The sequence below is a fragment of the Oncorhynchus clarkii genome, chromosome 2 (genome assembly GCF_045791955.1).
Source record: "Oncorhynchus clarkii lewisi isolate Uvic-CL-2024 chromosome 2, UVic_Ocla_1.0, whole genome shotgun sequence".
NCBI lineage: Eukaryota > Metazoa > Chordata > Actinopteri > Salmoniformes > Salmonidae > Oncorhynchus > Oncorhynchus clarkii.
In genome coordinates this window covers 93,246,588-93,273,453 of record NC_092148.1, presented here as the reverse complement: position 1 = coordinate 93,273,453, position 26,866 = coordinate 93,246,588, and the positions used below count along the sequence as shown (strand labels likewise).

General features: G+C 47.9%; 1 protein-coding gene across 1 annotated transcript; it reads left to right on the top strand.

Annotated features, from left to right (window-relative positions):
• The first annotated feature begins 5,373 nt into the window (after positions 1-5,373).
• On the top strand, positions 5,374-26,046 carry LOC139383204 (amyloid-beta A4 precursor protein-binding family A member 2-like). Its single transcript, XM_071127674.1, has 11 exons — positions 5,374-6,503; positions 6,630-7,305; positions 7,922-8,057; positions 8,670-8,815; positions 13,695-13,781; positions 15,292-15,477; positions 17,753-17,932; positions 24,067-24,279; positions 24,629-24,748; positions 24,876-25,016; positions 25,975-26,046. The coding sequence occupies exons 1-11, from the start codon at positions 5,374-5,376 to the stop codon at positions 26,044-26,046; spliced, it is 3,087 nt and encodes a 1,028-aa protein (XP_070983775.1).
• The last annotated feature ends 820 nt before the right edge of the window (positions 26,047-26,866 follow it).

Below are 26,866 nucleotides of genomic sequence, written 5' to 3'. Positions count from 1 at the left end.
GGGGGGGGGAGAGAGAGGCAGAGAGAGAGAGACAGAGAGACAGAGAGAGGGGGGGGGGGAGAGAGAGGCAGAGAGAGAGAGGGGGGGAGAGAGAGAGAGAGACAGAGACAGAAAGACAGAGACAGAGAGAGAGAGAGAGACAGAGAGAGAGAGAGAGACAGAGAGACAGAGACAGAGACAGAGAGAGAGAGAGAGAGAGACAGAGACAGAGAGACAGAGACAGAGAGAGAGAGACAGAGAGACAGAGAGAGAGAGAGAGAGAGAGAGAGAGAGACAGAGAGAGAGAGACAGACAGAGAGAGACAGAGAGAGACAGAGAGAGACAGAGAGAGAGAGAGAGAGAGACAGACAGAGAGAGAGAGAGAGACAGACAGAGAGAGAGAGAGACAGACAGAGAGAGACAGAGAGAGACAGAGAGAGAGAGAGAGAGAGAGAGAGAGAGAGAGAGAGAGAGAGAGAGATAGAGAATCAAAAGTTACAGTTCCCAACTACTACTCAGACATATTTCTGTACTGTGTGACAGTGAGAGAAACATACTTGATGAACATGGTCATAAATACATCAGTACCAGATATTCTTTAGAACAATGTCACAGTGACGTCATAATGGTATAAGTCCTTTAATAGTATAGCTCCATCCACTTACTAGTGTCACCAGTGTCGTTCACCACGGATCTTTCATTCAGAATGGGCAATGTGCGACTGCGCTGGTTAATCTCCAACAACCTGAGACGACTAGCTAGTTCTCTTTGCAGGCGTCAGACAGAGAAACTGTCATACTGGTTCCACATTGTGTTATTGTTAATAAACATTACTATGAGGTTTAGATTAAATGAAGCTAGTTGAGTAGCCCCGGGGGGTTTTGTTGTTACATGAACAGCCTGTTTTGCGTTCATGTGCAACCGAGCCAAAGGATGTCAGATGCATATCTAGAGTAGACTAAAGTAGGCGAATAGATTACACATCCCATCGATATTGGTGGATTTTCATAGATGGTTGAAAATGGAGGTCAATGTGTGCTTTCACAAAATAATAGCACAACATTAAAAAAAATAATCATTGTTATTAATTGTCTTAAATACTAGGCCTAGGAGGTGTAGCCTAGCGCTTCTGTAGAAATGCTAATTAAAATACAAAAAATAGACAGAATGCATGGGCTAATTGAGCATCTGGATATTAAATGTTTTTAACCCCTAGGAAACAAATGGCCGTAATGTTTATAGGACTCTCACTTTGACACTGATTTCTGTTCAGTCTCATGAAGGATACTTTTAATGAGATCAGATGACCCAGAACAGTGTTTCCCAGCCCTGGTCCTCCAGTACCCCCAATCCTGGTCCTCCAGCCCAACCCTGGTCCTCCAGCCCAACCCTGGTCCTCCAGTATCCCCAACAGTGTTTCCCAACCCTGGTCCTCCGGTACCCCCAACAGTGTTTCCCAACCCACGTACTGAAGCATACAGAGGCTGAGGAGAGAATAGAGATGCCTGCCTGGGGTATTCCTTACACATGTTCCAGGGCTGCTTGCGCCTTTCTCTTTTCTTCTAAATTCACCAGATTCCCGTTTTTTTTTTCTAAGGCAAATCTCTGATCCGGACACAGGCAAGAATTTAAAAAGTAGCGAAGATCCTGATCATCAGTCAATGCTGGTAAGTCGGATATCAGCTTATATTATTTGGATTATTAAACTTTAATAGAAACAGATCAGCTTGCAACTCGCTATCTCAGGTCTCTATCATAAAGATTTGGTTCTATGGCACAAATAATCATGGCACGCACACACACACACCACCAGCCTGATTAGCTTATAACACACCACCAGCCTGATTAGCTTATAGCACACCACCAGCGTGGTGCAGTCTCAATGAGAAATCAATCAAATCAAGGTCGTTGTTAATTATGCCTATAAGAGGTAAACGGTTTGTTTTTGTCGCCCATAGATTTACAACGCTTTGGTTGAATGTGACGATTAGCGGTTTTCAGAGAATGGATGAGAAAAACATATCTGCGTTTTATGGGAGACAGACAAAAGATGCTGAGTGCATGAAAACCCGGATCCGATTTAAGAAATAGGTTGAGATAGAACGAATGCGTGCGTTTTCCTGTCCTGTGCTCAAAAGAACATATTTCTAACGCTACCCCTGCAGTTGCGGCAAAAGTTTGGCATAATCGTTTATCATTTTGATTATCTGCAATGTTCAATGGAAGAATCTCGCACGAGATCTTATACGATCCGCAATAGCAACAGCATTTGCAACAGCATTTGCAACGTCATAATGATCAACAAAAAAAAGGCCGACTGCAAATAGCATCAATCATCCGTTGTACGGTTCAGCACCATGGACAGGGACAGTTCGCATTTAGATGTGTGTGGTTTTGGCGGGTATTATTGAACGCAGATGTGTAGTGACGCAGTTTTAGACGAATAACCCATTTGAGCTCACTTGAGGATTGCATGCGTTCCCCATACACTCTTATTTGGTCTAGCTATGTAAATAGAACCAGTAAACGATTTTAGGCATAGATTTAGCTTGTAAACCCGATATGCAATTCCGATAATAATTTGACCATGGGTTCATTGCGGTCTTATTTTAGGACTGAGGATAGTGTGGTGGGGGATTTGATGGGCCAGCCTGAGCCATGGCTCATGGGAGGAAGTCAGAGAAGATCACCAGAATCCTGGGGCCCAGCCCTCCATCCTGCCCTGGCCATGCTGGATTCATAGAGAAAAAGCCAGGGACTATTAGGAGAATATTGGCCACCAGCCCTCCACCCTGCCCTGGACCCACAGGATCCACAGAAGAGTCTAATGAAGGACCTCATAATGAAGGACCTCAGAAAGAAAGACCACAGAGTTTGAGGAGTAAGGGCCCTCCGCCCTGCCTTGGCCCCTTATCCACAGGGGAGCCTACTGATGAAGGACTGATGAGCCTACTGATGAGTCTGAGCAGCAAAGGCCCAACTGAAGGACCTCATAATGGGCCTCGGAGTCTGAAGAGTGAGGACCATCCTCAGCACTCTCAGAGCACCAGCATTGAGGAGCTGGACAATAACAATGACGAGAGGACCCCTGGGCCTGCAGCACCTGTCCCTGTCCCTGCGAGTGCAACACAGGCCCACCCAAACCAAGCCTACAGCCACCTGACTCAGGCCCAGAACTACCCTCAGCAGCCAGATGCCCAGTCCCATCCCCAGCAGCATTGCAGAGAGAGTCCAAACAGCCCCAGCACCATGCCCACCTCTGACTCCCCATCCAGTCAGGAGAGCAAGCCCAGGACTGTTAAACCACCACCTGTCCTTACCAGTGCCAATCCTAACCAGCCATGTCTGATTAGTCCCTCCGGTTCACCTCTTCCTGTCCCTGCTACAGCTAGTGTCTCCTCTGAGCCTCCGCTGAACCAGCCCGGTGACACCATTATCCCTGACAGCATGGATGAGGAGGAAGAGGAGGAGGAGGAAGACAGCTGCTCAGAGTATGACAACGTGGGTTCGGACGCGGAGGGTGTGGAGCAAGACATTGATCAGGTACTACAGGTGGAAGACCAGAGTATGCAGGTGAGGTACTACAAACACTATCCTGAGCCTCAGGATGGAAGTTATGTAGAGACTGAGGATGGCATCTATGTGGAACACCAAGACAGAACCTACGCGGAACACCAAGACAGAACATACGTGCAACACCAAGACAGAACCTACGTGGAATGTGAAGACAGAACCTACGTGGAACACCAAGACAGAACCTACGCGGAACACCAAGACAGAACCTACGCGGAACACCAAGACAGAACCTACGCGGAACACCAAGACAGAACCTACGTGGAACACCAAGACAGGACCTACGTGGAACACCAAGACAGAACCTACGTGGAATGTGAAGACAGAACTTACATAGAACACGAAGACGGAACCTACGTGGAATGTGAGGATGGTACCTATTGCCCCAAGGATGACTCCTATGTAGAAGGTCAGGATGGTACCTATGTGGAGGGTAGTGTGGAGGGGAACAGCCTGGAGGGGGATGGGAGCAGCACTGGACAATGCAAACACACCAGGTCACTGTACGGACCTGAGTCTGAGGAAATGGTTATGTATAATGAAAGACTAGAGACACATACAAATCCCTGTATCTCATCTGAGCATCAGTTCAGTGACAATCCATGTCATGCCTCCAAGGCTGGAGACGAGGAGGAGAAAGGGAATGTGGAGGTGCAGGAGGAGGAGGTGGAGGGGCAGGAGGAAGTGGAGGGGCAGAAGGGGCAGGAGGAGGGGCAGAAGTTGCAGGAGCAGGTGGAGGGGCAGGAGGAGGTGGAGGGGCAGAAGGGGGAGGAGGAGGTGGAGGGGCAGAAGGGGCAGGAGGATGTGGAGGGGCAGAAGGGGGAGGAGGAGGTGGAGGGGCAGAAGGGGGAGGATAAGGTGGAGGGGCAGAAGGAGGAGGTGGAGGGGCAGAAGGGGCAGGAGGAGGTGGAGGGGCAGAAGGGGGAGGATGAGGTGGAGGGGCAGAAGGAGGAGGTGGAGGGGCAGAAGGGGGAGGATAAGGTGGAGGGGCAGAAGGGGGAGGAGGAGGTGGAGGGGCAGAAGGGGCAGGAGGAGGTGGAAGGGCAGAAGGGGCAGGAGGAGGTGGAGGGGCAGAAGGGGGAGGATGAGGTGGAGGGGCAGAAGGAGGAGGTGGAGGGGCAGAAGGGGCAGGAGGAGGTGGAAGGGCAGAAAGAGAAGAATTTCCCAGATGAGATGGGGGAAACAGAGGAAGAGCGGGATGTGACCACATACACAGAGGAGGATTCTGAGGAGACAGAGGACAGAGAGCAGGAGAAAACACCCAGCAGCCACCAGGATAAATATGGGGAGAGGATGAGAGAGGGAGAGAGGCAGGAGGAGAGGATGAGAGAGAGAGGGGGGGAGAGGATGAGAGAGGGAGAGAGGGAGGGGGAGAGGATGAGAGAGGGAGAGAGGGAGGGGGAGAGGATGAGAGAGGGAGAGAGGGAGGGGGAGAGGATGAGGGAGGGAGAGACGGAGGAGGAGAGGATGAGAGAGGGAGAGAGGGAGGGGGAGTTGATGAGGGAGGGGGAGAGGATGAGAGAGGGAGAGAAGGAGGGGGAGAGGATGAGAGAGGGAGAGAGGGAGGGGGAGAGGATGAGAGAGAGGGAGGGGGAGAGGATGAGAGAGGGAGAGAGGGAGGGGGAGAGGACAAGGGAGAGAGAGAGGGAGGAGGAGAGGATGAGAGAGGGAGAGAGAATGAGAGAGGGAGGGAGGGAGGGGGAGAGGATGAGAGAGGGAGAGAGAATGAGAGGGGGAAAGAGGTGGGACCGAGACAGGGAGGACGGTGAGGTCTGCAGAGTGCAGGAGCAAACATCCAGCCGCCAGCGGAAGGAGGAGAGGATGAGAAAGGGAGATAGAGAAGACAATGATAGAGCGGAAGTTGAGGTCTTCTCTATAGGGAACTGTAACACCCCTGAGGACAGTAAGATCTCAGTGTGTATCTCACAGTCCCCACAAAGGGCCCCCTATAAGGGAAGTGGAGGGGGAAGGGATTGGACATGTGAAGCCCCTCAAAGGGCCCATAAGGAGGTGAAGAGGCAGGGGAAGGGAGGAGGACGGGGAGGAAGGAGTGAGAGGGGAGGTGTAAAGAGTGGGAGGGAAGGAGGAAGGGTCGTGAGGGAGACTGACAGGCAGGAATACACTGGCCACATAGTGTCTGAGATGAAGGTATACATGAGTAGCAGCAGCAGCTCAGAGACACAGGACTGCAGAGAGGCTGCCGTCAGGCCCAGACCACCAAGGCCCAGGCCCAGGCCTAGATCCGGGCCCAGCCCCAGCACCCCACACCCTCACCAGACACAATCCCACACTCAGCAGGCCAAGGCCCGTCCGAAACAAGCCTACCAGACCCACACCTACCTGACAGAGGTTCATACCCTCCCAAAACAGGCCTACCAGACCCACACCTACCTGACAGAGGTTGATCCCCTCCCAAAACAGGTCCAGAACCACCAGCTACAGGCCCAGAGCGACGTCCGACAACACCAGCAGACACAGAACTGTAGAGAAAGTGCTATCAGGCCTACACACAGATCTAGCTCCAACACACCACACCCTCAACCCCCCCAGACCCCGGCCCAAATGCAGCACATCCAGGCCCACCAAATCCAGGCCCAGTATAGGCAGGCCCCGCCGACACAGGCCCAGATGCATAAGAGACAAGCACCCACCCACCCGACACATGCCCAGACCAACAAGAGACAAGCACCCACCCACCCAACACAGGCCCAGACCAAGCAGCACCACAAAGAGAGTCCCGTCAGTCCCAGCCACAGCCCTAGGCCCACCTCTGACAGCCCTAGGCCCATCTCTGACAGCCCTAGGCCCACCTCTGACAGCCCTTGGCCCATCTCTGACAGCCCTAGGCCCATCTCTAACAGCCCTAGGCCCATCTCTGACAGCCCTAGGCCCACCTCTGACAGTCCTAGGCCCATCTCTGACAGCCCTAGGCCCACCTCTGACAACCCTAGGCCCATCTCTGACAGCCCTAGGCCCATCTTTGACAGCCCTAGGCCCACCTCTGACAGCCCTAGGCCCACCTCTGACAGCCCTAGGCCCACCTCTGTCAGCCCTAGGCCCATCTCTGACAGCCCTAGGCCCATCTCTGACAGCCCTAGGCCCATCTCTGACAGCCCTAGGCCCATATTTGACAGCCCTAGGCCCACCTCTGACAGCCCTAGGCCCACCTCTGACAGCCCTAGGCCCACCTCTGACAGCCCTAGGCCCATCTCTGACAGTCCTAGACCCACCTCTGACAGCCCTAGGCCCACGTCTGACAGCCCTAGGCCCATCTCTGACAGCCCTGGGCCCACCTCTGACAGCCCTAGGCCCACCTCTGACAGTCCTAGGCCCATCTCTGACAGCCCTGGGCCCACCTCTGACAGCCCTAGGCCCACCTCTGACAGCCCTAGACCCACCTCTGACAGCCCTAGGCCTGCCCCACCTCCCAGCCACAATGCCCAGACACAGGAACACACTCCCAACACCCAACAGACCGAGCAGCATTGCAGAGAGACCACCACCAGTTTGAGCGCCAAGCCTCCGTCTCCTCTCCTCCAGGAGAGCCACCAGACCCAGACCTATCAGCCTCGCAGAGACAGCACCACCAGCCCCAGTCCAAGGCCCACTTCTGACTCCTCATCCATCCTGGACAAACATCCCAGGGCTGTAAAACTATCAACATCACCAGCTCCACCAGCTTCACACCACAACACAGAGCCACAGAGGGAGTACCCCGAGGAGAGACAGACACGGACACAGACACACAAACAGGTGACAGCCTGATGCTGCCAACTCCACAGGGTTTGTTTTGTGTTATTAGTTTACTTGACAGGGACCATGTACAACAAACATTGCACCAGATTTGACCTACATCTCATCTGCAGTCGTGTTCCTGTCTGATGTTAGTAAGATCTCCCCTCTGTCTGTTCCAGTTGTTAGTAAGATCTCCTCTCTGTCTGTTACAGTTGTTAGTAAGATCTCCCCTCTGTCTGTTCCAGTTGTTAGTAAGATCTCATCTTTGTCTGTTACAGTTGTTAGTAAGATCTCCCCTCTGTCTGATCCAGTTGTTAGTAAGATCTCCCCTCTGTCTGTTCCAGTTGTTAGTAAGATCTCCTCTCTGTCTGTTCCAGTTGTTAGTAAGATCTCCCCTCTGTCTGATCCAGTTGTTAGTAAGATCTCCCCTCTGTCTGTTCCAGTTGTTAGTAAGATCTCCCCTCTTTCTGTTCCAGTTGTTAGTAAGATCTCCCCTCTGTCTGTTCCAGTTGTTAGTAAGATCTCCCCTCTGTCTGTTCCAGTTATTAGTAAGATCTCCCCTCTCTCTGTTCCAGTTGTCAGTAAGATCTCCTCTCTGTCTGTTACAGTTGTTAGTAAGATCTGTCTATTCCAGATGCCCCACAACATCTCAGAGCAGCGGCCTGGCACGCCCCACTGTCCAGAGCCCCGGGCCCTACAGGAGGACAGTAACAACACACCTCGGCCTGAACCAACACAGAACAACGCCTCGTTCCCCAGCTTCGTGGACGGTAAATATTTTTTCTCTGTATAGTTCATTGATTCCATACCTGAGTAATGGACCTTTGATTATGATATAACCATTTATGGCTCTTTCTGGTCTCTGCTGTGGTGTGCATATCTGATGATTTTATAGTGCTGCAACCACATTGCTGAAGCAATGGGACAATAAAATGGTCTGAATGTGAATGTGAATGTGAATGTGAATCTGAATCTAAATGTGAATGTGAATCTGAATCTGAATCTGAATGTGAATCTAAATGTGAATGTGAATCTGAATGTGAATGTGAATCTAAATGTGAATGTGAATATGAATGTGAATCTAAATCTAAATGTGAATGTGAATCTGAATGTGAATCTGAATGTGAATGTGAATCTGAATCTGAATGTGAATCTAAATGTGAATCTGAATCTGAATGTGAATCTGAATCTGAATTTGAATGTGAATGTGAATCTAAATGTGAATGTGAATGTGAATCTGAATATGCATCTGAATCTGAATCTAAATATGAATCTGAATCTGAATTTGAATCTGAATCTGAATCTGAATGTGAATGTGAATCTGTCTGGATCTGAGTCACGGCTTCTTGTCTATAAATAAATCCATACTTCTCATTTCCCAGTCCCAGGTCCGTGTGAGCCCGAGGACCTGATTGATGGCATCATCTTTGCTGCTAACTACCTGGGTTCCACCCAGCTGCTGTCTAACAAGAACCCATCTAAAGGAACACGCATGGCCCAGGCGCAGGAGGCTGTCAGCCAGGTCAAGGTATGGTGTGTGGGTGTGGTGTGTGTGGGTGTGTGTGGTGTGTGTTGGTTCTTCTATCCTTGTGGCAACCTAAATTCCCCCCAATTCCCCACAAGGATAATAAAACAGGACAATTCTCCCTCAACGGGACACTTCTCACGCCCCCAAGAGGACAAAGGCTATTTTAAGTTTAGGGTTTAGGGTTATGAGTTACGGGTTATGGGTTATGGGTTATGGGTTATGGGTTATGGGTTAGGGTTATGGGTTATGGGTTATGGGTTATGAGTTACGGGTTACGGGTTATGGGTTATGGGTTAGGGTTAGGGTTAGGGTTATGAGTTATGGGTTATGGGTTATGGGTTATGGGTTATGAGTTACGGGTTACGGGTTATGGGTTATGGGTTAGGGTTAGGGTTAGGGTTAGGGTTATGGGTTATGGGTTATGGGCTATGGGTTAGGGTTATGGGTTATGGGTTATGGGTTATGGGTTATGGGTTATGGGTTATGGGTTACGGGTTACGGGTTAGGGTTAGGGTTATGGGTTATGGGTTATGGGTTAGGGTTAGGGTTATGGGTTAGGGGTTATGGGTTATGGGTTATGGGTTATGAGTTACGGGTTACGGGTTAGGGTTAGGGTTATGGGTTATGGGTTAGGGTTAGGGTTAGGGTTAGGGTTCGGGTTATGGGTTAGGATTATGGGTTATTGGTTATGGGTTAGGGTAAGGGTTAGGGTTATGGGTTAGGGTTATGGGTTATTGTTAGGGTTATGGGTTAGGGTTATGGGTTAGGGTTATGGGTTAGGGTTATGGGTTAGGGTTATGGGTTATGGGTTAGGGTTATGGGTTATGGGTTATGGGTTATGGGTTAGGGTTATGGGTTATGGGTTAGGGTTAGGGTTATGGGTTAGGGTTATGGGTTATGGGTTAGGGTTATGGGTTAGGGTTAGGGTTATGGGTTAGGATTATGGGTTATGGGTTATGGGTTAGGGTTATGGGTTATGGGTTATGGGTTAGGGTTATGGGTTATTGTTATGGGTTAGGATTATGGGTTAGGGTTATGGGTTGGGGTTATGGGTTATGGGTTAGGGTTAGGGTTATGGGTTAGGGTTATGGGTTAGGGTTATGGGTTATGGGTTAGGGTTAGGGTTATGGATTATGGGTTATGGGTTAGGGTTATTGGTTAGGGTTATGGGTTATGGGTTAGGGTTATGGGTTAGGATAATAGGTTATGGGTTAGGGTTATGGGTTATGGGTTATGGGTTAGGGTTATGGGTTATGGGTTATGGGTTAGGATTATGGGTTAGGGTTAGGGTTAGGGTTATGGGTTAGGATTATGGGTTATGGGTTATGGGTTAGGGTTATGGGTTATGGGTTAGGGTTATGGGTTATGGGTTAGGGTTAGGGTTATGGGTTAGGGTTATGGGTTAGGGTTATGGGTTATGGGTTATGGGTTAGGGTTATGGGTTATGGGTTATGGGTTAGGGTTATGGGTTAGGGTTAGGATTATGGGTTAGGGTTATGGGTTGGGGTTATGGGTTATGGGTTAGGGTTAGGGTTATGGGTTAGGGTTATGGGTTAGGGTTATGGGTTAGGGTTAGGGTTAGGGTTATGGGTTAGGGTTAGGGTTATGGGTTATGGGTTATGGGTTAGGGTTATGGGTTATGGGTTATGGGTTATGGGTTAGGGTTATGGGTTATGGGTTATGGGTTACGGGTTACGGGTTAGGGTTAGGGTTATGGGTTATGGGTTATGGGTTATGGGTTAGGTTTAGGGTTATGGGTTATGGGTTATGGGTTACGGGTTACGGGTTACAGGTTAGGGTTAGGGTTAGGGTTATGGGTTATGGGTTATGGGTTATGGGTTAGGGTTAGGGTTAGGGTTATGGGTTAGGATTATGGGTTATGGGTTATGGGTTAGGGTTAGGGTTAGGGTTAGGGTTATGGGTTAGGGTTATGGGTTATTGTTATGGGTTAGGGTTATGGGTAATGGGTTAGGGTTAGGGTTATGGGTTAGGATTATGGGTTATGGGTTAGGGTTATGGGTTATGGGTTAGGTTTATGGGTTATGAGTTAGGGTTAGGGTTATGGGTTAGGGTTATGGGTTAGGGTTATGGGTTAGGGTTATGGCTTAGGGTTATGGGTTATGGGTTAGGGTTATGGGTTATTGTTATGGGTTAGGATTATGGGTTAGGGTTATGGGTTGGGGTTATAGGTTATGGGTTAGGGTTAGGGTTATGGGTTAGGGTTATGGGTTAGGGTTAGGGTTAGGGTTATGGGTTATGGGTTAGGGTTAGGGTTAGGGTTAGGGTTATGGGCTATTGGTTAGGGTTATTGGTTAGGGGTATGGGTTATGGGTTATGGGTTATGGGTTATGGGTTATGGGTTAGGGTTATGGGTTAGGATTATAGGTTATGGGTTAGGGTTATGGGTTATGGGTTAGGGTTATGGGTTAGGGTTAGGATTTTATGTTATGGGTTATGGGTTAGGGTTATGGGTTAGGATTATGGGTTATGGGTTAGGGTTAGGGTTATGGGTTAGGATTATGGGTTATGGGTTAGGGTCATGGGTTATGGGTTAGGATTATGGGTTATGGGTTAGGGTCATGGGTTATGGGTTATGGGTTATGTGTTATGGGTTAGGGTTATGGGTTATGGGTTATGGGTTAGGGTTATGGGTTATGGTTTAGGGTTATGGGTTATGGGTTATGGGTTATGGGTTAGGGTTATGGGTTAGGATTATGGGTTATGGGTTAGGGTTAGGGTTATGGGTTAGGATTATGGGTTATGGGTTAGGGTCATGGGTTATGGGTTATGGGTTATGTGTTATGGGTTAGGGTTATGGGTTATGGGTTATGGGTTAGGGTTATGGGTTATGGGTTATGGTTTAGGGTTATGGGTTATGGGTTATGGGTTAGGGTTATGGGTTATTGTTATGGGTTAGGATTATGGGTTAGGGTTATGGGTTGGGGTTATGGGTTATGGGTTAGGGTTAGGGTTATGGGTTAGGGTTATGGGTTAGGGTTATGGGTTAGGGTTATGGGTTAGGGTTAGGGTTATGGGTTATGGGTTATGGGTTAGGGTTATGGGTTAGGATTATGGGTTATGGGTTAGGGTTATGGGTTATGGGTTAGGGTTATGGGTTAGGATTATAGGTTATGGGTTAGGGTTATGGGTTAGGGTTATGGGTTAGGGTTAAGGTTATGGGTTAGGGTTATGGGTTAGGGGTTAGGGTTAGGATTATGGGTTAGGGTTATGGGTTAGGGTTATGGGTTAGGGTTATGGGTTATGGATTAGGGTTATGGGTTAGGGTTATGGGTTAGGGTTATGGGTTATGGGTTAAGGTTATGGGTTAGGGTTAGAATTAGGATTAGGGTTAGGGGTTAGGGTTACAGATTACAGGTTAGGGTTAGGGTTATGGGTTAGGGTTAGGGTTAGGGTTATGGGTTAGGGTTATAGGTTAGGGTTAGGGTTATGGGTTAGGATTATGGGTTATGGGTTAGGGTTATTGGTTAGGGTTATGGGTTATGGGTTAGGGTTATGGGTTAGGATTACAGGTTATGGGTTAGGGTTATGGGTTATTGTTATGGGTTAGGATTATGGGTTAGGGTTATGGGTTGGGGTTATGGGTTATGGGTTAGGGTGATGGGTTAGGATTACAGGTTATGGGTTAGGGTTATGGGTTATTGTTATGGGTTAGGATTATGGGTTAGGGTTATGGGTTGGGGTTATGGGTTATGGGTTAGGGTTAGGGTTATGGGTTAGGGTTATGGGTTAGGGTTATGGGTTAGGGTTAGGGTTATGGGTTATGGGTTAGGGTTATGGGTTAGGATTATGGGTTATGGTTTAGGGTTATGGGTTATGGGTTAGGGTTATGGGTTAGGATTATAGGTTATGGGTTAGGGTTATGGGTTAGGGTTATGGGTTAGGGTTAAGGTTATGGGTTAGGGTTATGGGTTAGGGGTTAGGGTTAGGATTATGGGTTAGGGTTATGGGTTATGGGTTAGGGTTATGGGTTATGGATTAGGGTTATGGGTTAGGGTTATGGGTTAGGGTTATGGGTTATGGGTTAAGGTTATGGGTTAGGGTTAGAATTAGGATTAGGGTTAGGGGTTAGGGTTACAGATTACAGGTTATGGTTATGGTAAGGGTTTGGGTTAGAATTAGGGATAGGGTAAGGGGTTAGTGGTTAGTGGTTAGGTTTAGGGTTAGGGTTAGGGATAGGGTAAGGGGTTAGTGGTTAGGGTTAGGGAAAATAGGATTTTGAATGGAAATGAATTTCAGTTCCCCACTAGGACAGGAGAACATAATGTGTGTGTGGTGTGTGTATTACACCCCTGATCTTATATTAGCATTGTGCTGTCTGACTAACTGACCAGGCTAATGTTGTTATATTAGCATTGTGCTGTCTGACTAGTTGACCAGGCTAATGTTGTTATATTAGCATTGTGCTTTCTGACTAGTTGACCAGGCTAAGTTTGTTATATTAGCATTGTGCTTTCTGACTAGTTGACCAGGCTAATGTTGTTATATTAGCATTGTGCTTTCTGACTAGTTGACCAGGCTAATGTTGTTATATTAGCATTGTGCTTTCTGACTAGTTGACCAGGCTAAGTTTGTTATATTAGCATTGTGCTTTCTGACTAGTTGACCAGGCTAAGTTTGTTATATTAGCATTGTGCTTTCTGACTAGTTGACCATGCTAAGTTTGTTATCCATTCAATGTTCAAGATGATATAGTTTTTTTGTGTTTTTTTTACGCATCTGATGTCTTGATCTATGGATGTCAGTTGGTCTGTTCATCAATGTTAGTCCTAATAGTAAGGAAATGTACCTTGTGAGTGCCCTTTCTAACCACACGATGGCGATCTCTCATTCCTTTTTGACCATGGTGATTTGACCACAGAGCCAAGATGGAGACTCTCAGACGGTGACAGAAGTGGACCTCTTCATCTCCACCAAGGCTGTCAAAGTGCTGAATGCCGACTCACAGGTGTGTGACTGTGAGAGAATTATTTAACTTCTTATCTCTGATTTAATAAAAAAAAACAGGGTGTATTTCTTATCTTTAATGCCAAGTCTGGGACTATCCATTCACACACATGTAGACAATGCATCTTTTGAAGGCAATATTCACCCGACGGCGAAAATCACATACACAGTAAATCGTAAATGTTGGGTTCCATCAGAAATGAACTTTAGATGTTCAAGCGCCCTATAATGTGGATCTAATGTGTCCAGGAAACCTGCCCAAAGCTTCATAGCTCAAAGTTTCATAAAATTCCTCTGGCGCACTGCTGTATCTTTAGGGGCCATTTTGTTGAGGACCGTCCACTCCACACAGAGTTATTACCACAGCAGCCATATATATTATTTACCCCCCCAGGAGACGCTGATGGACAGTTATTACCACAGCAGCCATATATATTATTTACCCCCCAGGAGATGCTGATGGACAGTTATTACCACAGCAGGCATATATATTATTTACCCCCCCAGGAGACGCTGATGGACAGTTATTACCACAGCAGCCATATATATTATTCACCCCCCCCCCCCCAGGAGACGCTGATGGACAGTTATTACCACAGCAGCCATATATATTATTCACCCCCCCAGGAGACGCTGATGGACAGTTATTGCCACAGCAGCCATATATATTATTCACCCCCCCAGGAGACGCTGATGGACAGTTATTACCACAGCAGCCATATATATTATTTACCCCCCCCCCCCCCCCCCCCCCAGGAGACGCTGATGGACAGTTATTACCACAGCAGCCATACATATTATTTACCCCCCTAGGAGATGCTGATGGACAGTTATTACCACAGCAGCCATATATATTATTTACCCCCCTAGGAGATGCTGATGGACAGTTATTACCACAGCAGCCATATATATTATTTAGCCCCCAGGAGACGCTGATGGACAGTTATTACCACAGCAGCCATATATATTATTTACCCCCCAGGAGATGCTGATGGACAGTTATTACCACAGCAGGCATATATATTATTTACCCCCCCCCCCAGGAGACGCTGATGGACAGTTATTACCACAGCAGTCATATATATTATTTACCCCCCCCCCCCCCCCAGGAGACGCTGATGGACAGTTATTACCACAGCAGCCATATATATTATTTACCCCCCCAGGAGACGCTGATGGACAGTTATTACCACAGCAGCCATATATATTATTTACCCCCCCAGGAGACGCTGATGGACAGTTATTACCACAGCAGCCATATATATTATTTACCCCCCCCAGGAGATGCTGTGCGACAGTTATTACCACAGCAGCCATATATATTATTTTCCCCCCCCAGGAGACGCTGATGGACAGTTATTACCACAGCAGTCATATATATTATTTACCCCCCCAGGAGACGCTGATGGACAGTTATTACCACAGCAGCCATATATATTATTTACCCCCCCAGGAGATGCTGTGCGACAGTTATTACCACAGCAGCCATATATATTATTTTTCCCCCCCAGGAGACGCTGATGGACAGTGCGTTGCGTTCCATATCCTACATCGCAGACATCGGGAGCATCGTGGTTCTGATGGCTCGAACCCGTATGGCAGACACATCCTCGCAGGACTGTAGTGAAGCTGATCTCTCCTGCTCAGAGGGACCGAGACGGTACAGAATGATCTGCTATGTCTTCGAGTCAGAGGACGTGAGTAGTATTGTATTCTGTTTTTGTTCTATTCTAGGCTATTCTGATCTGTTCTGTTTTCTATCCCCCCCTCCATGCTCTCCCTTTGTATACTGCTGAATATTATTTATTTATTGGGGATTTTGGTCTCTGATTATTGATTATTGATTATTGATTACCAGTGTTCACAGAAGAAGGTTGCTAAATTTAAAACACACCATTTTTGCATTTTTGATTAAGCAATTTCTATACACTGTCTACAGTACAATACTACTGAACATAATTTATAAGCTTTGAAAATGATTATTGCAGAGGCCTGCTTTATACGTCTCTCATTTTGGCTTTCCTATAACAGCAGTTATATACTACATGACCAAAAGTATGTGGACACCTGCTCGTCGAACATCTCATTCTGAAATCATGGCCGTTAATATGGAGTTGGTCCCCCCTTTGCTGTAATAACACTCTTCTGGGAAGGCTTTCCACTAGATGTTGGAACATTGCTGCTATAACAGCCTCCACTCTTCTGGGAAGGCTTTCCACTAGATGTTGGAACATTGCTGCTATAACAGCCTCCACTCTTCTGGGAAGGTTTTCCACTAGATGTAGGAACATTGCTGCTATAACAGCCTCCACTCTTCTGGGAAGGCTTTCCACTACATGTTGGAACATTGCTGCTATAACAACCTCCACTCTTCTGGGAAGGCTTTCCACTAGATGTTGGAACATTGCTGCTATAACAGCCTCCACTATTCTGGGAAGGCTTTCCACTAGATGTTGGAACATTGCTGAGGGGACTTGCTTCCATTCAGCCTTAAGAGCATTAGTGAGGTCGGGCACTGATGTTGGGCGATTAGGCCTGGCTGGCAGTTGGCGTTCCAGTTCATCCCAAAGGTGTTCGATGAGGTTGAGGTCAGGGCCTTCTACAGGCCAGTCAAGGTCTTGCACACTGATCTCAACAAACCATTTCTGTATGGACCTCGATTTGTGCAAGGGGGGCATTGTCATGCTGAAACAGGAAAGGGCCTTCCCCAAACTCTTTCCACAAAGTTAGAAGCACAGAATCGTCTAGAATGTCATTGTATGCTGTAGAGTTTAGATTTCCCTTCACTAGAACTAAAGCCCCCGAACCATGAAAAACAGACCCAGACCATTATTCCTCCTCCACCAAACTTTACAGTTGGCACTATGCATTGGGGCAGGTAGTGTTCTCCTGGCATCCTCCAAACCCTGATAAGTCCGTCAGACTGCCAGATGGTGACGTGTGATTCACTCCAGAGAACACGTTTCCACTGCTCCCATGTCCAATGGCGGCCAGCTTTACACCACTCCAGCCAATGCTTGGCATTGGTGATCTTAGGCTTGTGTTTGGTTGCCAAGGAAACCCATTTCATGAAGCTCCTAACAAATAGTTATTGTGCCGAAGTTGCTTCCAGAGGCAGTTTGGAACTCTGCAGTGTGTTGCAACTGAGGACAGACGGTTTTTTGCATGCTACGTGCTTCAGCACTCGGCGGTCCCCGGTCTGTGAGCTTGTGTGGCCTACCACTTCAAGGCTGAGCCATTGTTGTGCCTAGATGTTTCCGCTTCACAATAACAGCATTTAGAGTTAACCGGGGCAGCTCTGGCAGGGATAGTGATGAACGGTGGCATCCTATGACGACGCCATGTAGAAAGTCACTGAGCTCTTCTGTAAAGCCATTTTACTGCCAATGTTTGTCTATGGAGATTGCATGGATGCGTGCTCGATTTTTAGACACCTGTCAGCAACGTGTGTGGCTGAAATAGCTAAATCCACTAATTGGAAGGGGTGTCCACATACTTTTGTATATATAGTGTATCTTCATTCATAATTTCAGTTGGTCCTTAACCCGTGCTCTCTCCCACTTCTGTATTGGTGTCAACTTGAATAGCCTGTCACTTCCGTTGAATAGTTTCTCCCTCTCCCCTCCCCCCTCCCCCCTCCCCCCTCCCCCCTCTTCCCTCCCTTCTCCCCTCCCCTCTCCCTCTCTCTCCTCCCCTCCCCCCTCTCCCCTCCCCTCTCCCTCTCTCTTCTCTCCCTCGCCCTCTCTCTCCTCCCCTCCCCCCTCTCCCCTCCCCTTCCCCCTCTCCCCTCTCCCTCTCCCTCTCTCTCCTCCCCCCTCTCCCTCTCTCTCCTCCCCCCTCTCCCCTCCCCTCTCCCTCTCTCTCCTCGCCCTATCCCTCTCTCTCCTCCCCCTCTCCCTCTCTCTCCTCCTCTCCCTCGCCCTCTCCCTCTACTGCCCTCCCCTTTCCCCTCCCTCTCCCTCTCCTCTCCAGGCCCAGCTCATTGCCCAGTCCATCGGCCAGGCGTTCAGCGTTGCCTACAGGGAGTTCCTCCGTGCCAACGGGATCAACCCTAAGGACCTGAGTCAGAAACAATACAGTGACATCATCAATTCCCAGGAAATGTACAATGACGACCTGGTCCATTTCTCAAACTCTGACAACTGTAAAGAGGTGTGTGTGTGTGTGTGTGTGTGTGTGTGTGTGTGTGTGTGTGTGTGTGTGTGTGTGTGTGTGTGTACGTGTGCGCGTACGTGCGTGCGCTTGCATCCGCGCCTGTATGCGTGCATGAAACACTGATAGACAAGTGTAAAGAGGTGTGACGGCATACTGTAGTGATTGTTGACCGTGATTCATGACTCTAGATACACTCCGTCAACACAGTATAGATAGCAGATTACAGTAGAGTAGATATTGAGACTCCGCTCTTCTGGGAAGGCTTTCCACTAGATGTTGGAACATTGCTGCTATAACAGCCTCCACTCTTCTGGGAAGGCTTTCCACTAGATGTAGGAGCATTGCTGCTATAACAGCCTCCACTCTTCTGGGAAGGCTTTCCACTAGATGTTGGAACATTGCTGCTATAACAGCCTCCACTCTTCTGGGAAGGCTTTCCACTAGATGTTGGAACATTGCTGCTATAACAGCCTCCACTCTTCAGGGAAGGCTTTCCACTAAATGTTGGAGCATTGCTGCTATGACAGCCTCCACTCTTCTGGGAAGGCTTTCCACTAGATGTTGGAACATTGCTGCTATAACAGCCTCCACTCTTCAGGGAAGGCTTTCCACTAGATGTTGGAACATTGCTGCTATAACAGCCTCCACTCTTCTGGGAAGGCTTTCCACTAGATGTTGGAACATTGCTGCTATAACAGCCTCCACTCTTCTGGGAAGGCTTTCCACTAGATGTTGGAACATTGCTGCTATAACAGCCTCCACTCTTCAGGGAAGGCTTTCCACTAGATGTTGGAACATTGCTGCTATAACAGCCTCCACTCTTCTGGGAAGGCTTTCCACTAGATGTTGGAACATTGCTGCTATAACAGCCTCCACTCTTCAGGGAAGGCTTTCCACTAGATGTAGGAACATTGCTGCTATAACAGCCTCCACTCTTCAGGGAAGGCTTTCCACTAGATGTAGGAACATTGCTGCTATAACAGCCTCCACTCTTCTGGGAAGGCTTTCCACTAGATGTTGGAACATTGCTGTTATAACAGCCTCCACTCTTCTGGGAAGGCTTTCCACTAGATGTTGGAACATTGCTGCTATAACAGCCTCCAATCTTCAGGGAAGGCTTTCCACTAGATGTTGGAACATTGCTGCTATAACAGCCTCAACTTTTCTGGGAAGGCTTTCCACTAGATGTTGGAACATTGCTGCTATAACAGCCTCCACTCTTCTGGGAAGACTTTCCACTAGATGTTGGAACATTGCTGCTATAACAGCCTCCATTCTTCTGGGAAGGCTTTCCACTAGATGTTGGAACATTGCTGCTATAACAGCCTCAACTTTTCTGGGAAGGCTTTCCACTAGATGTAGGAACATTGCTGCTATAACAGCCTCCACTCTTCTGGGAAGACTTTCCACTAGATGTAGGAATATTGCTGCTATAACAGCCTCCAGTCTTCAGGGAAGGCTTTCCACTAGATGTTGGAACATTGCTGCTTTAACAGCCTCCACTCTTCAGGGAAGGCTTTCCACTAGATGTTGGAACATTGCTGCTATAACAGCCTCCACTCTTCTGGGAAGGCTTTCCACTAGATGTTGGAACATTTCTGCTATAACAGCCTCCATTCTTCTGGGAAGGCTTTCCACTAGATGTAGGAACATTGCTGCTATAACAGCCTCCAGTCTTCAGGGAAGGCTTTCCACTAGATGTAGGAACATTGCTGCTATAACAGCCTCCAGTCTTCAGGGAAGGCTTTCCACTAGATGTTGGAACATTGCTGCTATAACAGCCTCCACTCTTCAGGGAAGGCTTTCCACTAGATGTTGGAACATTGCTGCTATAACAGCCTCCACTCTTCAGGGAAGGCTTTCCACTAGATGTTGGAACATTGCTGCTATAACAGCCTCCACTCTTCAGGGACGGCTTTCCACTAGATGTTGGAACATTGCTGCTATAACAGCCTCTACTCTTCTGGGAAGGCTTTCCACTAGATGTTGGAACATTGCTGCTATAACAGCCTCCACTCTTCTGGGAAGGCTTTCCACTAGATGTTGGAACATTGCTGCTATAACAGCCTCCACTCTTCAGGGAAGGCTTTCCACTAGATGTTGGAACATTGCTGCTATAACAGCCTCCACTCTTCAGGGAAGGCTTTCCACTAGATGTTGGAACATTGCTGCTATAACAGCCTCCACTCTTCAGCGAAGGCTTTCCACTAGATGTTGGAACATTGCTGCTATAACAGCCTCCACTCTTCAGCGAAGGCTTTCCACTTGATGTTGGTACATTGCTGCTATAACAGCCTCCACTCTTCAGGGAAGGCTTTCCACTAGATGTTGGAACATTGCTGCTATAACAGCCTCCACTCTTCAGGGAAGGCTTTCCACTAGATGTTGGAACATTGCTGCTATAACAGCCTCCACTCTTCAGGGAAGGCTTTCCACTAGATGTTGGAACATTGCTGCTATAACAGCCTCCACTCTTCAGGGAAGGCTTTCCACTAGATGTTGGAACATTGCTGCTATAACAGCCTCCACTCTTCTGGGAAGGCTTTCCACTAGATGTTGGAACATTGCTGCTATAACAGCCTCTACTCTTCTGGGAAGGCTTTCCACTAGATGTTGGAACATTGCTGCTATAACAGCCTCCACTCTTCTGGGAAGGCTTTCCACTAGATGTTGGAACATTGCTGCTATAACAGCCTCCACTCTTCAGGGAAGGCTTTCCACTAGATGTTGGAACATTGCTGCTATAACAGCCTCCACTCTTCAGGGAAGGCTTTCCACTAGATGTTGGAACATTGCTGCTATAACAGCCTCCACTCTTCAGGGAAGGCTTTCCACTAGATGTTGGTACATTGCTGCTATAACAGCCTCCACTCTTCAGGGAAGGCTTTCCACTAGATGTTGGAACATTGCTGCTATAACAGCCTCCACTCTTCTGGGAAGGCTTTCCTCTAGATGTTGGAACATTGCTGCTATAACAGCCTCCACTCTTCAGGGAAGGCTTTCCACTAGATGTTGGAACATTGCTGCTATAACAGCCTCCACTCTTCTGGGAAGGCTTTCCACTAGATGTTGGAACATTGCCGCTATAACAGCCTCCACTCTTCAGGGAAGGCTTTCCACTAGATGTTGGAACATTGCTGCTATAACAGCCTCCATTCTTCTGGGAAGGCTTTCCACTAGATGTTGGAACATTGCTGCTATAACAGCCTCAACTTTTCTGGGAAGGCTTTCCACTAGATGTAGGAACATTGCTGCTATAACAGCCTCCACTCTTCTGGGAAGACTTTCCACTAGATGTAGGAATATTGCTGCTATAACAGCCTCCACTCTTCAGGGAAGGCTTTCCACTAGATGTTGGAACATTGCTGCTATAACAGCCTCCACTCTTCAGGGAAGGCTTTCCACTAGATGTTGGAACATTGCTGCTATAACAGCCTCCACTCTTCAGGGAAGGCTTTCCACTAGATGTTGGAACATTGCTGCTATAACAGCCTCCACTCTTCAGGGAAGGCTTTCCACTAGATGTTGGAACATTGCTGCTATAACAGCCTCCACTCTTCAGGGAAGGCTTTCCACTAGATGTTGGAACATTGCTGCTATAACAGCCTCCACTCTTCTGGGAAGGCTTTCCACTAGATGTTGGAACATTGCTGCTATAACAGCCTCTACTCTTCTGGGAAGGCTTTCCACTAGATGTTGGAACATTGCTGCTATAACAGCCTCCACTCTTCTGGGAAGGCTTTCCACTAGATGTTGGAACATTGCTGCTATAACAGCCTCCACTCTTCAGGGAAGGCTTTCCACTAGATGTTGGAACATTGCTGCTATAACAGCCTCCACTCTTCAGGGAAGGCTTTCCACTAGATGTTGGAACATTGCTGCTATAACAGCCTCCACTCTTCAGGGAAGGCTTTCCACTAGATGTTGGTACATTGCTGCTATAACAGCCTCCACTCTTCAGGGAAGGCTTTCCACTAGATGTTGGAACATTGCTGCTATAACAGCCTCCACTCTTCTGGGAAGGCTTTCCTCTAGATGTTGGAACATTGCTGCTATAACAGCCTCCACTCTTCTGGGAAGGCTTTCCACTAGATGTTGGAACATTGCTGCTATAACAGCCTCCACTCTTCTGGGAAGGCTTTCCACTAGATGTTGGAACATTGCTGCTATAACAGCCTCCACTATTCAGGGAAGGCTTTCCACTAGATGTTGGAACATTGCTGCTATAACAGCCTCCACTCTTCTGGGAAGGCTTTCCACTAGATGTTGGAACATTGCTGCTATAACAGCCTCCACTCTTCTGGGAAGGCTTTCCACTAGATGTTGGAACATTGCTGCTATAACAGCCTCCACTCTTCAGGGAAGGCTTTCCACTAGATGTTGGAACATTGCTGCTATAACAGCCTCCACTCTTCAGGGAAGGCTTTCCACTAGATGTTGGTACATTGCTGCTATAACAGCCTCCACTCTTCAGGGAAGGCTTTCCACTAGATGTTGGAACATTGCTGCTATAACAGCCTCCACTCTTCTGGGAAGGCTTTCCTCTAGATGTTGGAACATTGCTGCTATAACAGCCACCACTCTTCTGGGAAGGCTTTCCACTAGATGTTGGAACATCGCTGCTATAACAGCCTCCACTCTTCTGGGAAGGCTTTCCACTAGATGTTGGAACATTGCTGTTATAACAGCCTCCACTCTTCTGGGAAGGCTTTCCACTAGATGTTGGAACATTGCTGCTATAACAGCCTCCACTCTTCAGGGAAGGCTTTCCACTAGATGTTGGAACATTGCTGCTATAACAGCCTCAACTTTTCTGGGAAGGCTTTCCACTAGATGTTGGAACATTGCTGCTATAACAGCCTCCACTCTTCTGGGAAGGCTTTCCACTAGATGTTGGAACATTGCTGCTATAACAGCCTCCACTCTTCAGGGAAGGCTTTCCACTAGATGTTGGAACATTGCTGCTATAACAGCCTCCACTCTTCAGGGAAGGCTTTCCACTAGATGTTGGAACATTGCTGCTATAACAGCCTCCACTCTTCAGGGAAGGCTTTCCACTAGATGTAGGAACATTGCTGCTATAACAGCCTCCACTCTTCTGGGAAGCCTTTCCACTAGATGTTGGAACATTGCTGCTATAACAGCCTCCATTCTTCTGGGAAGGCTTTCCACTAGATGTAGGAACATTGCTGCTATAACAGCCTCCAGTCTTCAGGGAAGGCTTTCCACTAGATGTTGGAACATTGCTGCTATAACAGCCTCCACTCTTCAGGGAAGGCTTTCCACTAGATGTTGGAACATTGCTGCTTTAACAGCCTCCACTCTTCAGGGAAGGCTTTCCACTAGATGTTGGAACATTGCTGCTATAACAGCCTCCACTCTTCAGGGAAGGCTTTCCACTAGATGTTGGAACATTGCTGCTATAACAGCCTCCACTCTTCAGGGAAGGCTTTCCACTAGATGTTGGAACATTGCTGCTATAACAGCCTCCACTCTTCTGGGAAGGCTTTCCACTAGATGTTGGAACATTGCTGCTATAACAGCCTCCACTCTTCAGGGAAGGCTTTCCACTAGATGTTGGAACATTGCTGCTATAACAGACTCCACTCTTCAGGGAAGGCTTTCCACTAGATGTTGGAACATTGCTGCTATAACAGCCTCCACTCTTCAGGGAAGGCTTTCCACTAGATGTTGGAACATTGCTGCTATAACAGCCTCCACTCTTCTGGGAAGGCTTTCCACTAGATGTTGGAACATTGCTGCTATAACAACCTCCACTCTTCTGGGAAGGCTTTCCACTAGATGTAGGAACATTGCAGCTATAACAGCCTCCACTCTTCAGGGAAGACTCTAGCTAGACAGCGCAAAGATGTTTACCAAAGTTCAGGATCAGTTTTAGCCATTCAGAAAGCTAATCAAATTACACTGAATAGTACAAGTAATTAGTGCTCTTGCTTCAGTGAGACCACTACTGAAATTCTGCATAAATATTTGTTATATACTTTGTGTTATTATTATTTTTCATATTTTTCATATTTTTATTACCAACTAAAATCCAGTTAATAAGATATACTTATCACTTCTACTTAAAGATATATATAAATATCTGTCTCTGTGTGTGTGTCTCCCAGCTGGAGTTGGAGAAGCAGAAGGGAGAGAGCCTAGGTGTGGTGATAGTGGAGTCTGGCTGGGGCTCCATCCTGCCAACAGTTATCCTAGCTAACATGTTGAACAGCGGCCCGGCTGCCCGCTCTGGGAAACTCAGCGTCGGGGACCAGATCATGTCCATTAACAACACCAGCCTGGTGGGCCTGCCGTTAGCTACCTGCCAAGGCATCATCAAGGTCTGGAGCATACAGTCGACTCTGCTCTTTTATCAGTCACGAAGGAAAGGAGATGGGGAGTAGAGGAAAGGAAGCCATTATAGAGCATTGAGATTGAGACACAACCATTCTAGTGTTGAGATTGAGACACAGCCATTCTAGTGTTGAGATTGAGACACAGCCATTCTAGGAAGCCATTATAGTGGGGAGATTGAGACACAGCCATTCTAGGAAGCCATTCTAGTGTGGAGATTGAGACACAGCCATTCTAGGAAGCCATTCTAGTGTGGAGATTGAGACACAGCCATTCTAGGAAGCCATTCTAGTGTTGAGACAGGTGTCATTTATCGTGTTCCGGTTGTCCTGCCAGGGTCTGAAGAGCCAGGTGCAGGTAAAGCTGAGCATCGTGAGTTGTCCTCCTGTCACCACCGTCCTCATCAAGAGACCCGACCTCAAGTTCCAGCTGGGCTTCAGTGTTCAGAACGGCATCGTGAGTAGGATTATGATACCGTTATAATGCGTTATAAGTCTTGTCATAACCATGTATAACCTCTCTCAAAATGATCCTGATAACAGCCATTTGGATTCAGAGATTTGTTTTCTTTCTCTCTCCTCAGATCTGCAGTCTGATGCGTGGAGGTATCGCGGAGCGAGGAGGGGTGCGAGTCGGCCACAGGATCATTGAGATCAATGGGCAGAGTGTAGTTGCCATGCCGCATGAGAAGATAGTCCAGACCCTGTCTGTGTCAGTGGGAGAGGTGAGCATCAGATTCCAATGACAGTTAGGTAACTGACAACTTTATATACGTTCAATTTATATCCTATCAGAGCCCGAAACAGACGAATCAGAAGGTGCTTTTACACCTGCATTGCTTGCTGTTTGGGGTTTTAGGCTGGGTCTCTGTACAGCACTTTGAGATATCAGCTGATGTACGAAGGGCTATATAAATAAATTAGATTTTATACAAATACAAGTGTGTCTTCACAATTAGCACTGATATGTCCTCTTCTCCTCCTCACCCTCTTCCCCTCCTTCTCATCCTCCTCCTCCTTCTCCTCCTCCCTCCCTCTCCTCCTCCTCCTCCTCCTGTCCTCCCTCTCCTCTTCCTCCTCTCCTCCCCTACCTCTCCTCCTCCTCCTCATCCTCCTCCTCTCTCCCTCATCCTACTTCTCCTCCTCCTCCTCCTGTCCTCTCTCTCCTCCTCCTCCTCCTCTCCTCCCCTACCTCTCCTCCTCATCCTCCTCTTCTCCCCCTCCTCCTCATCCTCCTCCACTCTCCCTCCTCCTACTTCTCCTCCTCCTCCTCCTCCTGTCCTCCCTCTACTCCTCCTCCTCTCCTCCCCTACCTCTCCTCCTCATCCTCCTCTTCTCCCCCTCCTCCTCATCCTCCTCCTCTCTCCCTCCTCCTACTTCTCCTCCTCCTCCTACCTCTCCTCCCTCTCCTCCTCCTCCTCATTTCCTACCTCTCCTGTGTCCCCTCCTCCTCCTCTCCTCTCCTTCTCTCCTCCCTCTTTTCTTTCTCTTCTCATCCTCCCCCTTCTCTCCTCCTCCTCCTCCCCCATCTTCATCCTCTCCTAACTGTCCTCCTCTTCCTCTCCTACCTCTCATCCTTCTCCATTTTCTCCTCCTCCTCCTCCTCCTCCTCCTCCTCAACCTCCTCTCCTCCCTGTTCTGCTCCGCTTCCTCCTCTCCCCCTCCCCTCCTCCTCTCTGTCAGATCAACATGAAGACCATGCCTGCAGTGATGTTCAGACTGTTAACAGGGCAGGAGATTCCCGTCTACATTTAGACTCTCCACGTCAGAGTTCTAAATTGCACCCTATTCCCTATGTAGTGCACTACTTTAGACCAGGACCCATAGGGTTCCGGTCAAAAGTAGTGCACAATGTAGGGAATAGGGTGCAATTTATTACGCACGCCTTATCTGCATCTCTAACCTGTGTACTCGCTCACTGCTTCTGCATGTCTAGGAGAAGTTGAACAGACGGGGTGGTCGACAGGCAGTGGAGCCATTAAAATGAGCCTGTCCTCCGATTTACAGTGACACCAGCCCCCACTGGTGCCAGGGTGATACAGTAGGAACGTGTATTTTCCTGTTACTCGACTGACAGGGATTACCCCATTCTCAACTTTAGGGCTTCTTTCAAATACATCGAAGAGCTACACAGTCATAATGGGTTGAAATGTGCATAACATAAGCTGTGTGTGTGTGTGTGTGTGTGTGTAGTGTGTGTGTGTGTGTGTGTGTGTGTGTGTAGTGTGTGTGTATGTGTGTGTGTGTAGTGTGTGTGTGTGTGTGTGTGTGTGTGTAGTGTGTGTGTGTTGTGTGTAGTGTGTGTGTGTGTGTGTGTGTGTGTGTGTGTGTGTGTGTGTGTGTGTGTGTGTACTGTACATGCAAGGTCTTTAACGTTTTCTTATGACGAGAGATTACAAACACAGCACATTTTATTTTCAATGTATTCCTTATTTTTTATTTTATTTTTCTTTTATAACATGCAAAAGGTTATGAGCTGTAGTTGTCCTGTAAATACTTTATTTTACTGCTGAAACTGTAACTCGGTCTGTCATTATTGTTCATTATAACCTGGGTGGTTTGAGACCTGGTTGGT

Coding starts and splice junctions, on each gene's coding strand:
- LOC139383204 (XM_071127674.1), top strand. CDS start 5,374: ATGAGAAAGGGAGATAGAGAAGACAATGATAGAGCGGAAGTTGAGGTC. Junction 15,478..17,752: donor ATGTCTTCGAGTCAGAGGAC/GTGAGTAGTATT, acceptor TCTCCTCTCCAG/GCCCAGCTCATTGCCCAGTC. Junction 17,933..24,066: donor ACTCTGACAACTGTAAAGAG/GTGTGTGTGTGT, acceptor TGTGTCTCCCAG/CTGGAGTTGGAGAAGCAGAA.